At 50.4% G+C, this 14,387-nt stretch overlaps 3 protein-coding genes across 3 annotated transcripts; all 3 read left to right on the top strand.

The window, feature by feature from the left end:
• Positions 1-403: 403 nt before the first annotated feature.
• On the top strand, positions 404-3,327 carry T310_6695 (Endo-1,3(4)-beta-glucanase; the record flags this gene model as incomplete). The annotated part of the gene is made up of 6 exons (XM_013470486.1): positions 404-589; positions 640-1,035; positions 1,089-2,816; positions 2,870-2,931; positions 2,997-3,256; positions 3,308-3,327. 6 exons carry the CDS (start codon positions 404-406, stop codon positions 3,325-3,327), a joined length of 2,652 nt encoding a protein of 883 aa, XP_013325940.1.
• Positions 3,328-6,022: 2,695 nt separating this feature from the next.
• T310_6694 (Calcium ion transporter Vcx1) lies at positions 6,023-6,812 on the top strand (the record flags this gene model as incomplete). The annotated part of the gene is made up of 2 exons (XM_013470485.1): positions 6,023-6,696; positions 6,758-6,812. The coding sequence occupies 2 exons, from the start codon at positions 6,023-6,025 to the stop codon at positions 6,810-6,812; spliced, it is 729 nt and encodes a 242-aa protein (XP_013325939.1).
• An 865-nt stretch (positions 6,813-7,677) lies between these two features.
• Positions 7,678-12,795, top strand: T310_6693 (Plasma membrane phosphate transporter Pho87; the record flags this gene model as incomplete). Its single annotated transcript, XM_013470484.1, has 9 exons — positions 7,678-8,058; positions 8,136-8,495; positions 8,568-8,943; positions 9,234-9,366; positions 9,527-10,024; positions 10,109-11,345; positions 11,410-11,754; positions 11,801-11,979; positions 12,039-12,795. The coding sequence occupies 9 exons, from the start codon at positions 7,678-7,680 to the stop codon at positions 12,793-12,795; spliced, it is 4,266 nt and encodes a 1,421-aa protein (XP_013325938.1).
• Positions 12,796-14,387: the final 1,592 nt, after the last annotated feature.

Raw genomic sequence — 14,387 nt, 5'->3', positions numbered from 1 at the left:
CAGATGAGCAGTTTCAGCCTACCGCACCCTGCAGCTCTTCACCGATTGGCGTTTTGAGGGGTCACATCTTTCACTCATGGAAGGTTGAACAAACGCTGTGCGGGAAACGATCATCGCGCCTACCTGCACAAGGAATTCACCTCTCCAGCCTCTGGAAAGGATTTATACCTACGCCTTGTAAGCATTTTCATTTCCTTTGTGTCTTTCTAATCTGCATCTTGCACTTCTGCTCCAAGGTGGAAGATTCAGCCACGCTCCCTGGCATTCTCTGTCCTTCATTCTGCAAGATCTGAAGACCTCCTCTCTGCGTTCCAATGATCTGATATCAGATACACGATCTTTTTCAATTACATTACACATTCTGTCCTTATCGTTTCGTCTTTGTTCATCCTGTCCTTTCAATATGGAACGCCAGTTGGTTTGGCTTTCTACAGTCATACTAATGTGGTTCCAGGCAATCCAGGGTGCTTACGGCCTTCCACAATTTGGAAGCAAATCGTCGCAGGCAGCCCCAGCAGCAGGAACCACTTCATTCAAGACGCAGTATCCTCCAAATGCAGATAGGATTCTAACTCCTGCAACACAGGGGGTGAGTGTACCGTCCATGCTCCGGTGACGCCTGCTGATATAGGGTTTCAGGTTTATCACTTCAGCTTAGAACGTGACGGGCACCCATCGCTGCAACCATTCCCTACTGTCATCTCATATAAGACGCCAACTCCAGAGACAAATCCTTCAGGCACAGAAATTCATACGTCAAAGAGTCCTTTCAGTTCTGTGCCCCAGGTCGATAACCCGGATCCAGCTAGTTCAAGCGTGAGCCCAACGCTGCCGAGTTCTAGTTCAGACGCTGAAGGTCGTAAAGGGCCCGTTACACCTGTAGCTCTTTCGACCTCATACCCGGAGATTCCAGTGAAAGGCACAGATACACCTTCGACCATGGCCAGCCAGGATGTGTTTCAGCCGATCTCCTCGGATCCCATTCCAACGAACATTCAGTCTAGAGACGACCACCCGGTCCCCAAGTTGGGAATTGTAAGTGTTTGATTTTCTGTAAAGCTGTGTCATTTCTGACAGAATATGGATAGGTTAATGCCACCGGTCCCATTGCAACAAACAAATTCTACGCCGGATTTTTCTTGGGAAATCGGTCATGCGCGACGTTTACTCACCCCTATAGCATCTCGTGGGCTCAAGGAACAGGAAACGCGGGAAGCTGGGGTATAAGTGTCTCTCATATCGAAGCTGAACAGCTTGCCTTTGGTCAACCAAACCCGAAGATTCCCGGGAGCCCAGCGAGTAACTACATCAACCCAATCGGAATCCAGTCGTTGATCTTGTCGGCTACAGAATTGAGCAATTCCACAGTACTCAATGTTGAACAGCCAACCGCATTCTCGGCTCAGATCGTCCTGCGGCCCCAGAATGGATCCAGTCAGAGTATCACATTTCCCGTTGTCCAAGGTATGGGATACGTGACTGGAGTGTACAATGACTTGCAGCCAAATATCCAAAGCAGCATAGGCTTTCAAAAAGTGGTATCAGCAGGCTCTCCGCGACCCGGTGTCTTCAAATATCGGGTAACATTGGAGGACAATAAATCTTGGCTCGTGTATGTCATACCTGCCAATGGAACAGATCCTGACCTACGACTTGAGTCGAATACCCTTCTTTGTGGGCCTAGTGGCTTCTCAGGGATCGTTCAGGTTACCAAAAACCCTGCCGGCGATGCTGGCGAGAAATTCTTTGACAATTCTGCCGGTGTCTATCCCGTGACAGCAAATGTAACTGGATCGGTTTCAAACACCACCGGAACATACAGCTTCAACTGGGAGAAAGCTGGGAAGGATGCATCGAGTACTCCTCTCTTGATGTTTGCATTGCCACACCATGTCGAGTCATTTGACGACAACACAAGAGCTCGTCAGATTGCCCTTCAGCTTCGAACTACTACGAAGGGCAACGCCACCGCGGTGATAGGAGAGAGTTGGACTATGGTGGAACCGGATCTTCCAGTGGACATGGGGTTCGCACCCTGGTCTCCCACCCGTGGTAGTGTCACAAACTTTTCACCGGCTATACAACAAGTCATTCGTGATATCGCTCCCACCGAATTACAACAGGATATGGACGCCGAGACGAATCTCGATAGCATGTACTTCAGTGGCAAGGCATTGAGCAAATTTGCTACGCTGGTCTACACAGTCAACACGTTGGCGAATGACCCTCAATTGGCCGCTTCAGCCCTGAGTACTCTCAAGGCATGCTTTGCTCGATTCGTCACTAATCATCAAAAATGGCCCCTGGTCTATGACAATGTGTGGAAGGGGGTCGTATCTTCTGCCACTTACGCGACCAACGATTCCGGGGTCGACTTCGGCAATTCATACTACAATGATCACCACTTCCATTACGGATACTTCATCCACGCTGCCGCCATAATCGGCTCCCTCGACCCCAGCTGGATTGATGAGAACAAAGCCTGGGTTAATATGCTTGTGCGTGACGCTGGCAATTCCGCGGCCAACGATCCCTTGTTCCCGTTTTCTCGAGCGTTTGACTGGTTTCACGGGCACTCGTGGGCGAAGGGACTCTTCGCGTCCTGGGATGGCAAAGACCAAGAGTCCACGTCCGAAGATGCTATGTTTGCCTATGCAGTCAAGATGTGGGGCAACACCATCGGGGACAAGAGCATGGAAGCGCGAGGAAACCTCATGCTCGCGCTGCTCAAGCGATCTCTGCGCAATTACTTCCTGATGGAGAGCACAAACACCAACCAGCCGGCCCAGTTTACCGCCAATAAAGTGTCTGGCATTGTGAGTGCTTCATTTGATGCCTGCGTTTTCGACTCCGGCTAACGGTGGAACAGATGTTTGAAAACAAGGCGGACCATACCACCTACTTCGGGACTAATCTCGAGTATATCCAAGGGTATGCATATTCACCCCCTCCCCGTCCGTTGCCAATCTAGTGTTGGGAGCTAACTGAAGGGGCAGGATTCACATGTTGCCAATTCTCCCTTGTTCCGCTTACACAAGAAACCAGAAGTTCGTAACTGAGGAGTGGAATGCGATGTTCGCACCTAATGCTTCAGATCCTGCATCAACTGTGACGGGAGGCTGGAAAGGTATTCTCTATGCCAATCTGGCCATCATTGACCCAAAAACATCCTATCAGTTCTTCTCCCAACCCAACTTTGACTACAGCTGGATCGATGGCGGCGCCAGCCGGACCTGGTATCTAGCGTATGCGGCAGGTAAGTTCCACTCACTAATTCTTGTCGACCTGTCTGCTGAACACGACGTAGGTCTGGGTGGATCTCCCTGAAATGGGGGTAGAGCTAGTCACGCCTGCGCGGTGATTCACAGCTTCTTGAACATGTCTTTACAGCAGGTTTCTGCGGTTTGCATGGTCCTGCATCTGTATCTATTTTCGGTGTATATCATCGGATTTAGTTGCTATGTGTGGTACATATTTTTCATGATGTACAGGTGGCTATGGTGCTCAGGTCTCCCACGATAGTCTCTTTTATCATTGTTACCTGATTACTATCAAATCATGGAGGGATAGATTAAACAGAAAATAGATTCATCAGCAATCTGATACAGTGATCCTCCATATTGCAGCTCAAAAGATCAACAGTTCCACGAGATCGATATGATATGACGTCACTCCGACCAGCTCTGGTGGACTGGACGCCTGAAGCCACAGATGATTGTGCTGAGTCGTCACAGCATCAATGTTGGTGTATTCTGTAGGACAGCACGGCTAGATTCTGTGTTACAATCCACACAGCAAGTTGATGAATCAACGACTTACACTGTAGCTCCATGCGGTTAGGCCGCATCCGGCGCTTTCTGGCACGGGCCCGATGCTTGACCACGCCGATACGATAACGATGGGGCGGCAGAATAATCAGATAAGTTAGCGTCACGCGTTTCCCGATCGTTGTGGCAGTGCAAGCTTGGCATGTAGGAAAGCGAAACCTGATTTGCTACAGCTTGGCGACAGACAGGGACCATGGATGACGGGCATTTTTCTTCCAGTCTCTGGCGAGGGGGAAATGAAATTTGAGGGGCCGATCATCAATTATTCTGATGCATCCTGGAGACAGGATGCGTGGTTTTTACGCAAGTACATCAGAAGCTCCGACGCAAGGACCCATTTTCGTAAGCTCCCCTTAGTAAGTTCCGCCCGCTACCGCCGGGAACTTTGTGGCTCAAGCGAGCGAGACTACGACTCTTCCCCCTCCATCACCCTCTCTGTCCGACTGCAAGAAATGTCGACTCTCTCTGTTTGTGCTCAATTCGTTGTTCATTGACTCCTGTGTCTCGAAATTGCAGATTCTCATCATCTTCCACCAAGAGGCCAAGAGGTGAGTAGGTTCAATTTACTTGGTTGTACGCAATTGGTCTCCCCGGACAGCTAGGCTGGGCAAGGAGGCTGTGCACATACCTCGTCTTCCCCAACTTCACCCACGTTCAATTCCGGTCTGAATGGCCTTTACACCATGGTTCCCTGAGCTTGGGCATGGCATTGGCATCGCTTGACTTGCTCTGCCGGTAAAATACCAAGTTCTTACCGAGCTAAGCTGCCAATCCGCACCCCACGCGATCACGTTGCTGTCTTTTTTCCTGCGTGGCTCGAACATCCAGCAGGGTTCTTGTCTTCGTCTCCGCTGGATAGGTCAGGCCTCATTTTTGGGCGCGTGTAGAAATTGATCTGGAACTCAACCCTAACTGTTAATTGGCTTGCTTGGCTTCCAGTGGACGAGGGAATTCTGGTGCTGACCACTCAATGACCTTGCAGTGTTGAGCCTTGGCCAGCAAAAACGAAGATCGTTAATTAAAGATTTTTTTGTAGGATTGGCAGGAGACTCGTCTTAAACTCGCCCGTCATTATTGATACGCCTCAGTAGGATCGACGAACCGTGGAAACAATCCCGAAGGACGTGTGGCTTGACCTTGTCATTTCCCTCTCTGATAGTGGTAGCTCCACACGCCTTCTCCAGCATCTTTCCTTGCTACTGTACAACTCGATACTGCTATAGCCAATCTCTTAGCCTCTGGACGGGACTGCTCGGCCTCCGCAAATGGGTAGGTGCCGCGTTGCTCCTGCTGCTTCATCCGCTCTTTCTCCCCTCATTCTCTCTCACATCATCTCTCTCTGTCCTCGTTGCATGTGACTCTCGCATTCCATCTCGTCAAGCCCTCTTTTCTCTCTTCTGTACCCAAAATCGTCAGCACTGGAAAATTCTGGCTTGAAGATCCATGTTTGATTCTCCAATGCGCCGGGCCAGCGCCAGAAGCTCAAGTATACGTTGCTGACGTTTGGGACCATTTCCCGCACCATACAGCCCCAAAAAATATTTTCAAGGCTTTCCGAAGTTACAGTTTTGGGAGAGACGCCAGGATGACTGGAAACGGCTCAGCGGAACCCCATGAACGGACGTCATTGCTCGGCCAGGAGCGAAACCGCCGCGAAGGGATCTTGACAACGGAGGCCCCGTGGTTGAAAAACACTCGCATCTGGCTTCGATGGCCTCTGCGGACCGTTCACTTGACATGGGCGACCCTCATCAGCAACTATGTCAATGTCCTCCTGGTCTTTGTGCCTTTTGGAATCGTTGCCGGTGCTCTTCGATGGAACGACGCCACCGTTTTCATCCTGAACTTCTTCGCGATTATCCCGCTCGCATCGCTCCTCAGCTTCGCGACGGAGGAACTGGCAGCGACAATGGGTCAGACCTTGGGCGGCTTGATGAATGCGACGTTCGGTAACGCTGTTGAGTTGATTGTATGTCTTCCGCACGTTCTTTTCAGATGTTCCGGCCATAGTTGACATTCCATTTTCCCGTGTGCAGGTCAGCATTATAGCTTTGAAAGACCACGAAATCCGCGTCGTCCAGGCGAGCATGCTAGGCAGTATCCTTTCCAACATCTTACTTGTTTTGGGTTGCTGCTTTTTCGTTGGAGGCCTTCGATATCATGAGCAGTGCTTCAACTCGACAGTCGCCTCGACCATGTCTTCATTGATGGCTGTAGCTTCCGCATCCTTGATTATCCCGGCAACCCTTTTTGCGGCCCTATCGAAGTCCTTTAAATCTGATCCGGAAACGACCAAGAACCACATCCTATTTATCTCACGCGGAACAGCAATCATCCTCCTCGTTCTCTACCTGATGTACCTGTACTTTCAATTGAAATCCCATTCTGACCTTTTCGAGGATTCCGGAAGTGCCGAAAATCAAGAAGAGGTGACGGAAGAGGAACATCTGCTCAACCCTTTCGCCGCAGGTGTTGCCTTGGTCGTCGTGACCATTCTTGTTGCAATCTGCGCAGAATATCTCGTTGGAAGCATTGAAGGCATCGTGGAAAAAACCGGAATGAGCAAGACCTTCATCGGTCTGGTGCTCATCCCTATCGTTGGTAACGCTGCTGAACATGTGACTGCGGTTCTAGTCGCCTACAAGAACAAGATGGATCTCGCCATCGGTGTCGCGATCGGAAGTAGTCTACAGATTGCGCTTTTTGTCACCCCGTTCCTGGTGATTCTGGGCTGGATCATGGGCGAAAATATGACACTGCACTTTCAGATTTTCGAAACCGTGGCCTTCTTTATATCGGGCCTCGTAGTCACCCTCCTCATTCAGGATGGAAAGTCGAATTACCTGGAAGGAGGCCTTTGCCTGGGAATGTACGTGGCCTAGTCCTCTGCCGTCTTTGTGGTCTTGCGCTGACTTTGAATTCGTAACCAGGTATATCATTCTCGCCATTGCCTTCTATGTCTATCCTGATGATGTCGCTCAATAATTGAGTCTCTCTGCCGTCCTCTTCGACACGGAAGAGAAATTCGTGCAGTCACAACGGGTCTGCTGGAACAGGCTTCTTAGAATTCAAGCTAAGAAGTTCCACATGGTCATCAAATAAACTCTCCTTTATTTCCTTTTTTGTACAATCTGTTGCACTGTACTTTTTTGACTCTTAGGGGAAACTATTGATATCAGAGTCCATATCACCGATGCCACGGTGCGTGTTTTTTATACTTGGCAGCTGTCGCGGCCATATCCAGTGCCGGCCGTGCAAATATATCTTGCTGTTCGGTATCGGGGTCATTATTTTGGGATGTCGGGTTTGGGGAATTTTCAGTGCTTTCTGTATTCGTGGGCGGGATCGTGTGAAAAAGCAATCAAATTGACAGTAAATTCTGTAACCTAGCAATACCCTTGTGACTTTATCTGGTTGAAAATGTTGCCTGTTTACTTGAAAGACTTGAATGTAGCCGGGGACTGTTCGTCGAGATTTCTGGCCGCTTACCTAGTCAAGGAGAAGGAAATAAATTGTGGACATTATCTGTTTCTAAGTTCAGAAGTCTATAATTGCAAGGTTCGTCTACGTTATTTGCATTGAATAGTAGTAGGTAGAATGTGCATGTGCTTTTGGAGAACAGCATCGTGGGCAGTATCGATGACTAAGCACCGTGCGGAACGGAAAATCGTTTGATCTCGGCGACGAAACTTTGGCAGGGAAGCGGAATCAATCAATGTCGGAGATCAAAGTCGCGATCACACACCAACCTCCTGTTCGCCTCAGTTACGACTCGACTTAACGGGGATTAGGAATTGCCTTTTCCTATCCGATTCCCAGCAGCAGTTTGCTGGGTTGGTCCGAATTGACCATGCCTCCCCGGCTCAATCTCTTCACAGCACGAAACGCTGTTTCCATCCTCCGCCAACCGTACTCGTCCTCGTTTGCCGCTTCTTCGCAGAAAAATGGCGCTTCGTCCGTCAGGTGTCAGCATGTTATATCCTCTAGCCTGGGTGTGAGGGCCAGTCCAACCTCCGCACATCTGCAGCGGAGGATGAACTCGTCCATTTCGGGCGGGAAAGGCAAAGCAGAACTCCCGGAAGAGCCAGTGCAGCCAAGGGGCCCGAACCAGGACCAATTGCCTCATGTGAGTGAGGAGGCTGCCGCGATTGACAAGATCATGCACACAAAGAAATGTGACGGCGGTGCTCCCGGGACCCCAGAACTCGAACACGGTACTCCGGTCGACGAGGTCGGTCAATAAATAATTCTCTACTTGCATTGAGCTGCTTGTAATGGCACTGGACCGCTGACGATTTATTCCCATAGATCCTTCGACGTGACAAGGACGCCTTGAAATATGCTCCGAAGGTCCTCCAAGATCAGTGGTCCGCCGCGAAAGGCGCTCGTTCGTACTCGACGTCTGCGAGACTCAGACAACAGGAATTACAGCAACAGGAATTACAGACTACTACAACAGAGAGCCAGGAGGACCCATCGGTCACTGCGGTTGCCAATATGATCTCCCGTGCCACAGAAGAGGCGGTTGAGCGAGAAACGGGGCTGAAGTTTCAAATGCCCCCGCTGCCATTGCCTAAAACAGAGCATGTGAAGCATCGGTACGATCCGTTGGTGGACCAGTTCACCAAACTGCTCATGAAGGATGGGAAATTGAGTATTGCCCAGAAGGTATGCAGGCTGTCGCTTCCTTGACTTTTCGCTAGGCTTGTACGTCTGGAGTATCTAACTGACCTCCAACAGAACATGGCGTTTATCCTTGACCAACTTCGCACTGCACCACCGCCTCAGATCAACCCGAAACGCCGTCTCCTTACTTCCCTGCCGGCTCCCCAACTTCCTCTGAATCCCGTTCTCTACCTTACAGTCATTGTGGACTCTGTTGCTCCTCTGATCAGAATCCGAAATCAGAAAGGTATTGCTGGTGGTGGTGCAGCTATCCAGGTTCCAGTGCCTTTGGCGATGCGTCAGAGACGCCGCCACGCTATCCGATGGATCATCGATGCGTCTGACCGACGACGGGACAGCAAGTTTGCTCAGCGAGTGGCTAACGAGCTCATAGCTGTCGCTGAGGGTCGGAGCAGCGTATGGGACAAGAGGGAGCAGGTGCACAAGATCGGTATTGCCGGCCGCTCCAACCTGAAGCTGGTTGCTCCTGGCCGGTGAAGGGACCAATCGATAGTATATGGATGCCTTTGTGTTATTCTTAGCATATACATGTACAGTATAACCTCGTATTTTCTTTTCTTATTTGTTTTCGTCTCATTTCTTTCCTCCAACGATCATTCGCAATTCTCTTGGTCCTGCTGGTAATGCCTCTGTAGTGAATGGCAATATGAAGTAGTTCTTCAACACTCGCAAGTATCTAGCTGCAAAAGACGTCTTTCATGTAGTTGTAAATGGATCTAGATCATCATGCCAAATGCGATCGTCCTGCCCCGCCGGTCAGCATAGTTCGGCGCTCGTCCGATGTGCATGCAAGTGTGATTTGGCGGTCTGCCGCCGCAGCCGCAGCCCAGACTCGCAATTCCGGCGACGACGGGTTTGCTGCTGTACAACAGGGCAGCCTATCATTCGTCGACAAGACATCATCTGCTTGAGCTAATTCGTGACAGAATCCCTCTTGTTATCTTGTGCGACCAGGGGTGTCTCTCTCTCTCTCATTTTTAATGCTGCGCGAAGACCGCTGCCTGCTCCCTCAGTCTCGCCTCTCGGACTCCTCGCAGCAAGGACAAGTTCGCGGCCGTGGCTCCTTTACCGGCAGCATCATCCCAGAGCATCGAACTCGTCGATCTCGAGTCCGTCCCGCCCGCTGACCAGCCCCGTGGGCACCCTTCATCCCGTTTCCCGGCCGCGGGCGGTGGTGGTGGTACAGCTGATCGGGCCACTGCGCATCGTGTCACAAAACGTGGAATTGGCGGGGGAGACGGTGGTGGTCGCCAGACGTGGCCAGACAGGGAGGAGAAGGACGAGAAGGAGGCTACCTGCAAAGAGTCGGGCGATAAGGGAACGAGTCGAGTCACCGGTGGTGGTGGAAGAACTGGCCTCAGAAGACATATACTCTGGGCCGAAGCTCTCAAACGCTGGCCTCGACTGACGAACGAGGACGAAGCCAACATGAAGTTCTCCCACAGCATCCAATTCAATGCGGTCCCGGATTGGAGTGCGCATTATATCGCCTACGATAATCTTAAGAAATTGTACGTAACGTTACACCCGCTTCCGCGATAACCCGCACCCGTCTAAGACATCTGCTCACCCGTTCTTCTATACAGAATATATAGCCTTGAGAAGCAGGTCAATCTCCCTGACGGCCATGGCGCCGCAGACGGAGAGTCTGCCCCGCTGCTGGAGGCAACTGTCGATACCGATGCGATCTTCCGGCGGGCGCTGGATGCGGAGCTGGAGAAGATCTGCTCCTTCTACCAGGTCAAGGAACTCGCTATCTTCGGCGAGGTCGAGGACGTCGTGAAGGAGGAGAGTGAATATACGCTCAGCACCGATGGCGTCAATATGGATCCCGTGAGCGAGACCGTGATCAAGACGCGGACGTTGAGCTTTGGGTCCCGGAGGCGTCCAGGAAGCATCTTGCACTCGCTGGGATTGAGGCGCGGTCGACGGGAAAGCGTCGTCAGCGGCTCTGCTGCTGAAGATGGTGAGGAAGACGACGACGGCGACGGCGACGGCGACGGTGACAGTGATGATGATTCGCACACGGAGGGAACGCATCGCCGAGGGTCACGATCCCATCAGGACCGGTCTGAAGGGAATCCAAGCGAGTTGGGCGACTCGCGGCTCTGGGGCAATGGGAGTAGTCGGCCGGCAACCCATGATGAGCACTTTGCAGATCCCCGGTTTCTGGATCTGTATAATGCCGGCGTCGCATTGAAAAGACGGGCGATCAGTGTCTACGTCTCTCTCTGCGAGCTGAAGTCCTACATCCAGCTCAACAAGACGGGCTTTTCCAAGGCGCTGAAGAAGTATGACAAGATTCTGGATCGAAGCTTGCGACGCCCCTACATGAGCGGGACAGTCTCCCCTGCTTACCCTTTTACGGACTCGACAATGCAGCGTGTGGACGAAAACATCTCCCGAATTGAACAGGTCTACGCGGATGTCGTCACAAAGGGGAATCTCTCCCTCGCGAGAAGGGAGCTGCGGCTACATCTCCGCGAGCATGTTGTGTGGGAGCGCAACACAGTCTGGAGAGAGATGATCGGCATTGAGAGAAAGGCACAGGCAGCTAACATGGGAGTCCGTCGGACTCTGCTGGGCGGCGACCACGATCCCTCGACCGCACAGCGCCAAGGCGATGAGGAGGTCAAAGTCAAAGCGAAAGAGATCACCACTCCCTTGGGTCGATTCTCTGTCCCGGAGTGGCTGTTCAGCTTGTCGTTTCTTTTGCTGGTGGCCATCGTCATCACATTCGGGGTTTTGCTTTCTGTGCCCATTATGGAAAAACCCGAGCAGCAGAATTGCCTGGCAATGCTGGTTTTTGTGAGCTTGTTGTGGGCTACCGAGGTAAGAGATTTCCCTGCATGTACTGTACATATATGTACGGATTTCCACTGAGACAGACTGCCAGGTTATTCCACTATTTGTGACGTCCCTGCTCGTTCCTTTCCTGGTGGTGGTGCTGCAGATTATGCGATCGGATGACCAGCCTCACACGCGCTTGGACCCGGAGACGGCGACCAAGGTCGTGTTCGCGTCGATGTGGACGCCAGTCATCATGCTCCTTCTGGGCGGATTTACGATTGCGGCGGCGTTATCCAAGTATGACATTGCGCGTCGGATGGCCACTTTTGTCCTGAGCAAAGCTGGGACGAGTCCGCGGGTCGTTCTGGTCACGAACATGTTTGTCAGCATGTTTTTGAGTATGTGGATCAGCAATGTGGCTGCTCCAGTGCTGTGTTATTCAATTATCCAGGTACGCCTCCCCCTTTTATTCTTGAGTTACCTGCTAATGATGACAGCCACTCCTGCGGAATCTCCCACCCGAGTCGAACTTCTCGAAAGCGCTGGTCTTGGGAATCGCCCTGGCGGCTAATATCGGAGGCGCAGCGTCACCGATTGCATCGCCTCAGAACATTATTGCCCTCGAGACATGTACCCGAGCATCAGCTGGGGGACGTGGTTCTTCGTCGCTCTACCGGTTTGCATTATTTCGATTCTTCTCATTTGGGCACTGTTGCTGGTCACTTTCCAGCCCAGCCGGGGGACTACGATTGTGCCCATTCGACCTGTCAAAGACCGGTTTTCCGGAGTGCAGTGGTTTGTCTCTCTCGTCACGTTGGTGACGATCGGCTTGTGGTGCGTGAGCCATCAGCTCCAGGATACGTTTGGCGACATGGGAGTGATTGCGGTCATTCCGATGGTGCTTTTCTTCGGCACGGGCATCCTGACCAAGGAGGACTTTAACAACTTCCTGTGGACGATCATCATCCTCGCCGCGGGGGGTCTGTGTCTCGGTAAAGCGGTGACGTCGTCGGGTCTGTTGCACACGATCGCCAAGGCCATCACGGAAGAGGTGGCCGACTTCAGCCTGTATGGGGTGTTGATCGTGTTCGCGGGACTGATCCTGGTGATTGCGACGTTTATCTCGCATACAGTGGCGGCCTTGATCATCCTTCCTCTGGTGCAGCAGGTTGGTCTGGGCATGGAACATCCTCACCCGAACCTGCTGGTGATGGCCAGCGCGCTGATGTGCTCTGTGGCGATGGGGCTGCCTACGAGTGGTTTTCCCAACATGAGTAAGTTTGCATCCTCGTCCACTTATTCATTGTATCAACGGACCCGTGCTAATCATATTCTTTACTTTACAGCCGCTATTATGATGGAGATTCCCAACACGGGCCAGCGCTACCTCCGAGTCAGCCATTTCCTGACTCGGGGCATTCCAGCGAGTTTTATCTCCTTTGTCGTCGTCGTCACTGTAGGCTATGGGCTGATGCGTGTTGCTGGTCTTTGATGTCGTTTTATTATCGTATAGTATACAGTTGACGTCTTTTTATAAAGATAAAGGTTCCCTTGGTTTTTTTTTTTAGAGGTGTGGTGTGGTGTGGTGTGGTCCTGTGCATACATAGATCCGGACGTACGTATGTACAATACTTACGTACTTAGAAGTATACTTATGTGTGATGATTCCTAGAATTTTTAGATTTAGATAGCTTTTTCACCTCTTCTCCTGTATCTTTCTATTTTCCTTGTTTTATTCTTATTATCATCAGGCCACAGTTGACTATGCACAGTCAAGTCGATGTCGAGTCTATGTCTCGGATATTTATTTTTTTTGCATATATCCTCCCGAAATAGATATACATACATCCTTTCATGAACGAATATAATGAAGAACGAACTTCGGTAATCTATCTACACAGATTCAATCATTCAACAGTACTGGACGTAGGTTAAAAAGGAAAAAAGATGAGGAGGAGGGTGAAAGAAAAATAACCTATAGTGACTACACACGACTAGTGTGATAGATACGGACATCGAAAAATTAAAAGTCAAAAAAAGCAAGCAAGAGTACAAGTACATGTACGGAAAAAAGAAATCGCAGCTGTTGATCAGCTGCTGTGTTGTTTTGTGTTGTTCTATGACCGACGCAGGACTCGAACCTGCAACCTCCTGATCCGTAGTCAGGTGCCCTACCAATTGAGCCAGCCGGCCCGAACTTGTTGGAGGGGGCGGGTTGTGAACGACTTTTATGGCGACGGAGATAAGAAAAGAGTGGCGTGATTGGGAAAAAAATAAATTTTTTTGTGCTGGGTAACTTAGGGCGTATGTTTGGATCGGTTCTGTGGATAGGTTATTGTTTAGTGGAGGAGAGGGGAGTGGTGATTGGTTGGACCAACCAGATCTGGTTTTTTCTTCTTGCCTACCTGGGATACCTCTCCGAGAAGAGTATGGAGGTATGTACTGTACATCCTCTGTGATGAATATTATTGGTCTTGGGATGATATACCTACCTAGACTGCGACTCGAGCAAACTTCGAGGATGATTGGTCAGTCATCACTCATCAGTGGGATTAATATTAGCCTATCATCACTTCTCTCTTCCTTCATTAAGAAAACCGTCGACCTCCATTGTTACATTTGATATACACACTTTTACGCGCTTTTTCTTTTCTCTTTTTCATTTTCTTTTGCAGATATTACCTAGTAGGCAAGAATAATGTTATTAGTAAGGAAGGGATATGGCGAGAATTACGGGTCGATGTTGATGTTGCAGATGGCTGGGGATAATTTTGGTGAGTTTCATTTACTGCTCTGCACGTCATTGCAAGATCTGTGTTGAATTTTTATTATTTACTTGTTTATGCGCTCTTAGGTCTCGAGGGACCTGATCCAACAATCCTACACGACCTGACTGAATTGGGTTCGGTCGCTTCAAACGAGATATCGCATCAGTCATACTACTGGCTACTAACGTGATAATTCTAAGTAATGATTTGATTTTTATTATCATTTATAGCTTCGATTTATGTCATCAAGGTATCGTGTCGCTTTAGACTTTATCTTGTTACCCATGTTCAGCACTCATACTCTGTTCTACGCTAC

The sequence above is a fragment of the Rasamsonia emersonii genome, assembly GCF_000968595.1.
Source record: "Rasamsonia emersonii CBS 393.64 chromosome Unknown ctg1118621760438, whole genome shotgun sequence".
Lineage (NCBI taxonomy): Eukaryota > Fungi > Ascomycota > Eurotiomycetes > Eurotiales > Trichocomaceae > Rasamsonia > Rasamsonia emersonii.
The sequence above is the reverse complement of the archived record's forward strand: the minus strand, read 5'-3'. Positions and strand labels throughout refer to the sequence as shown.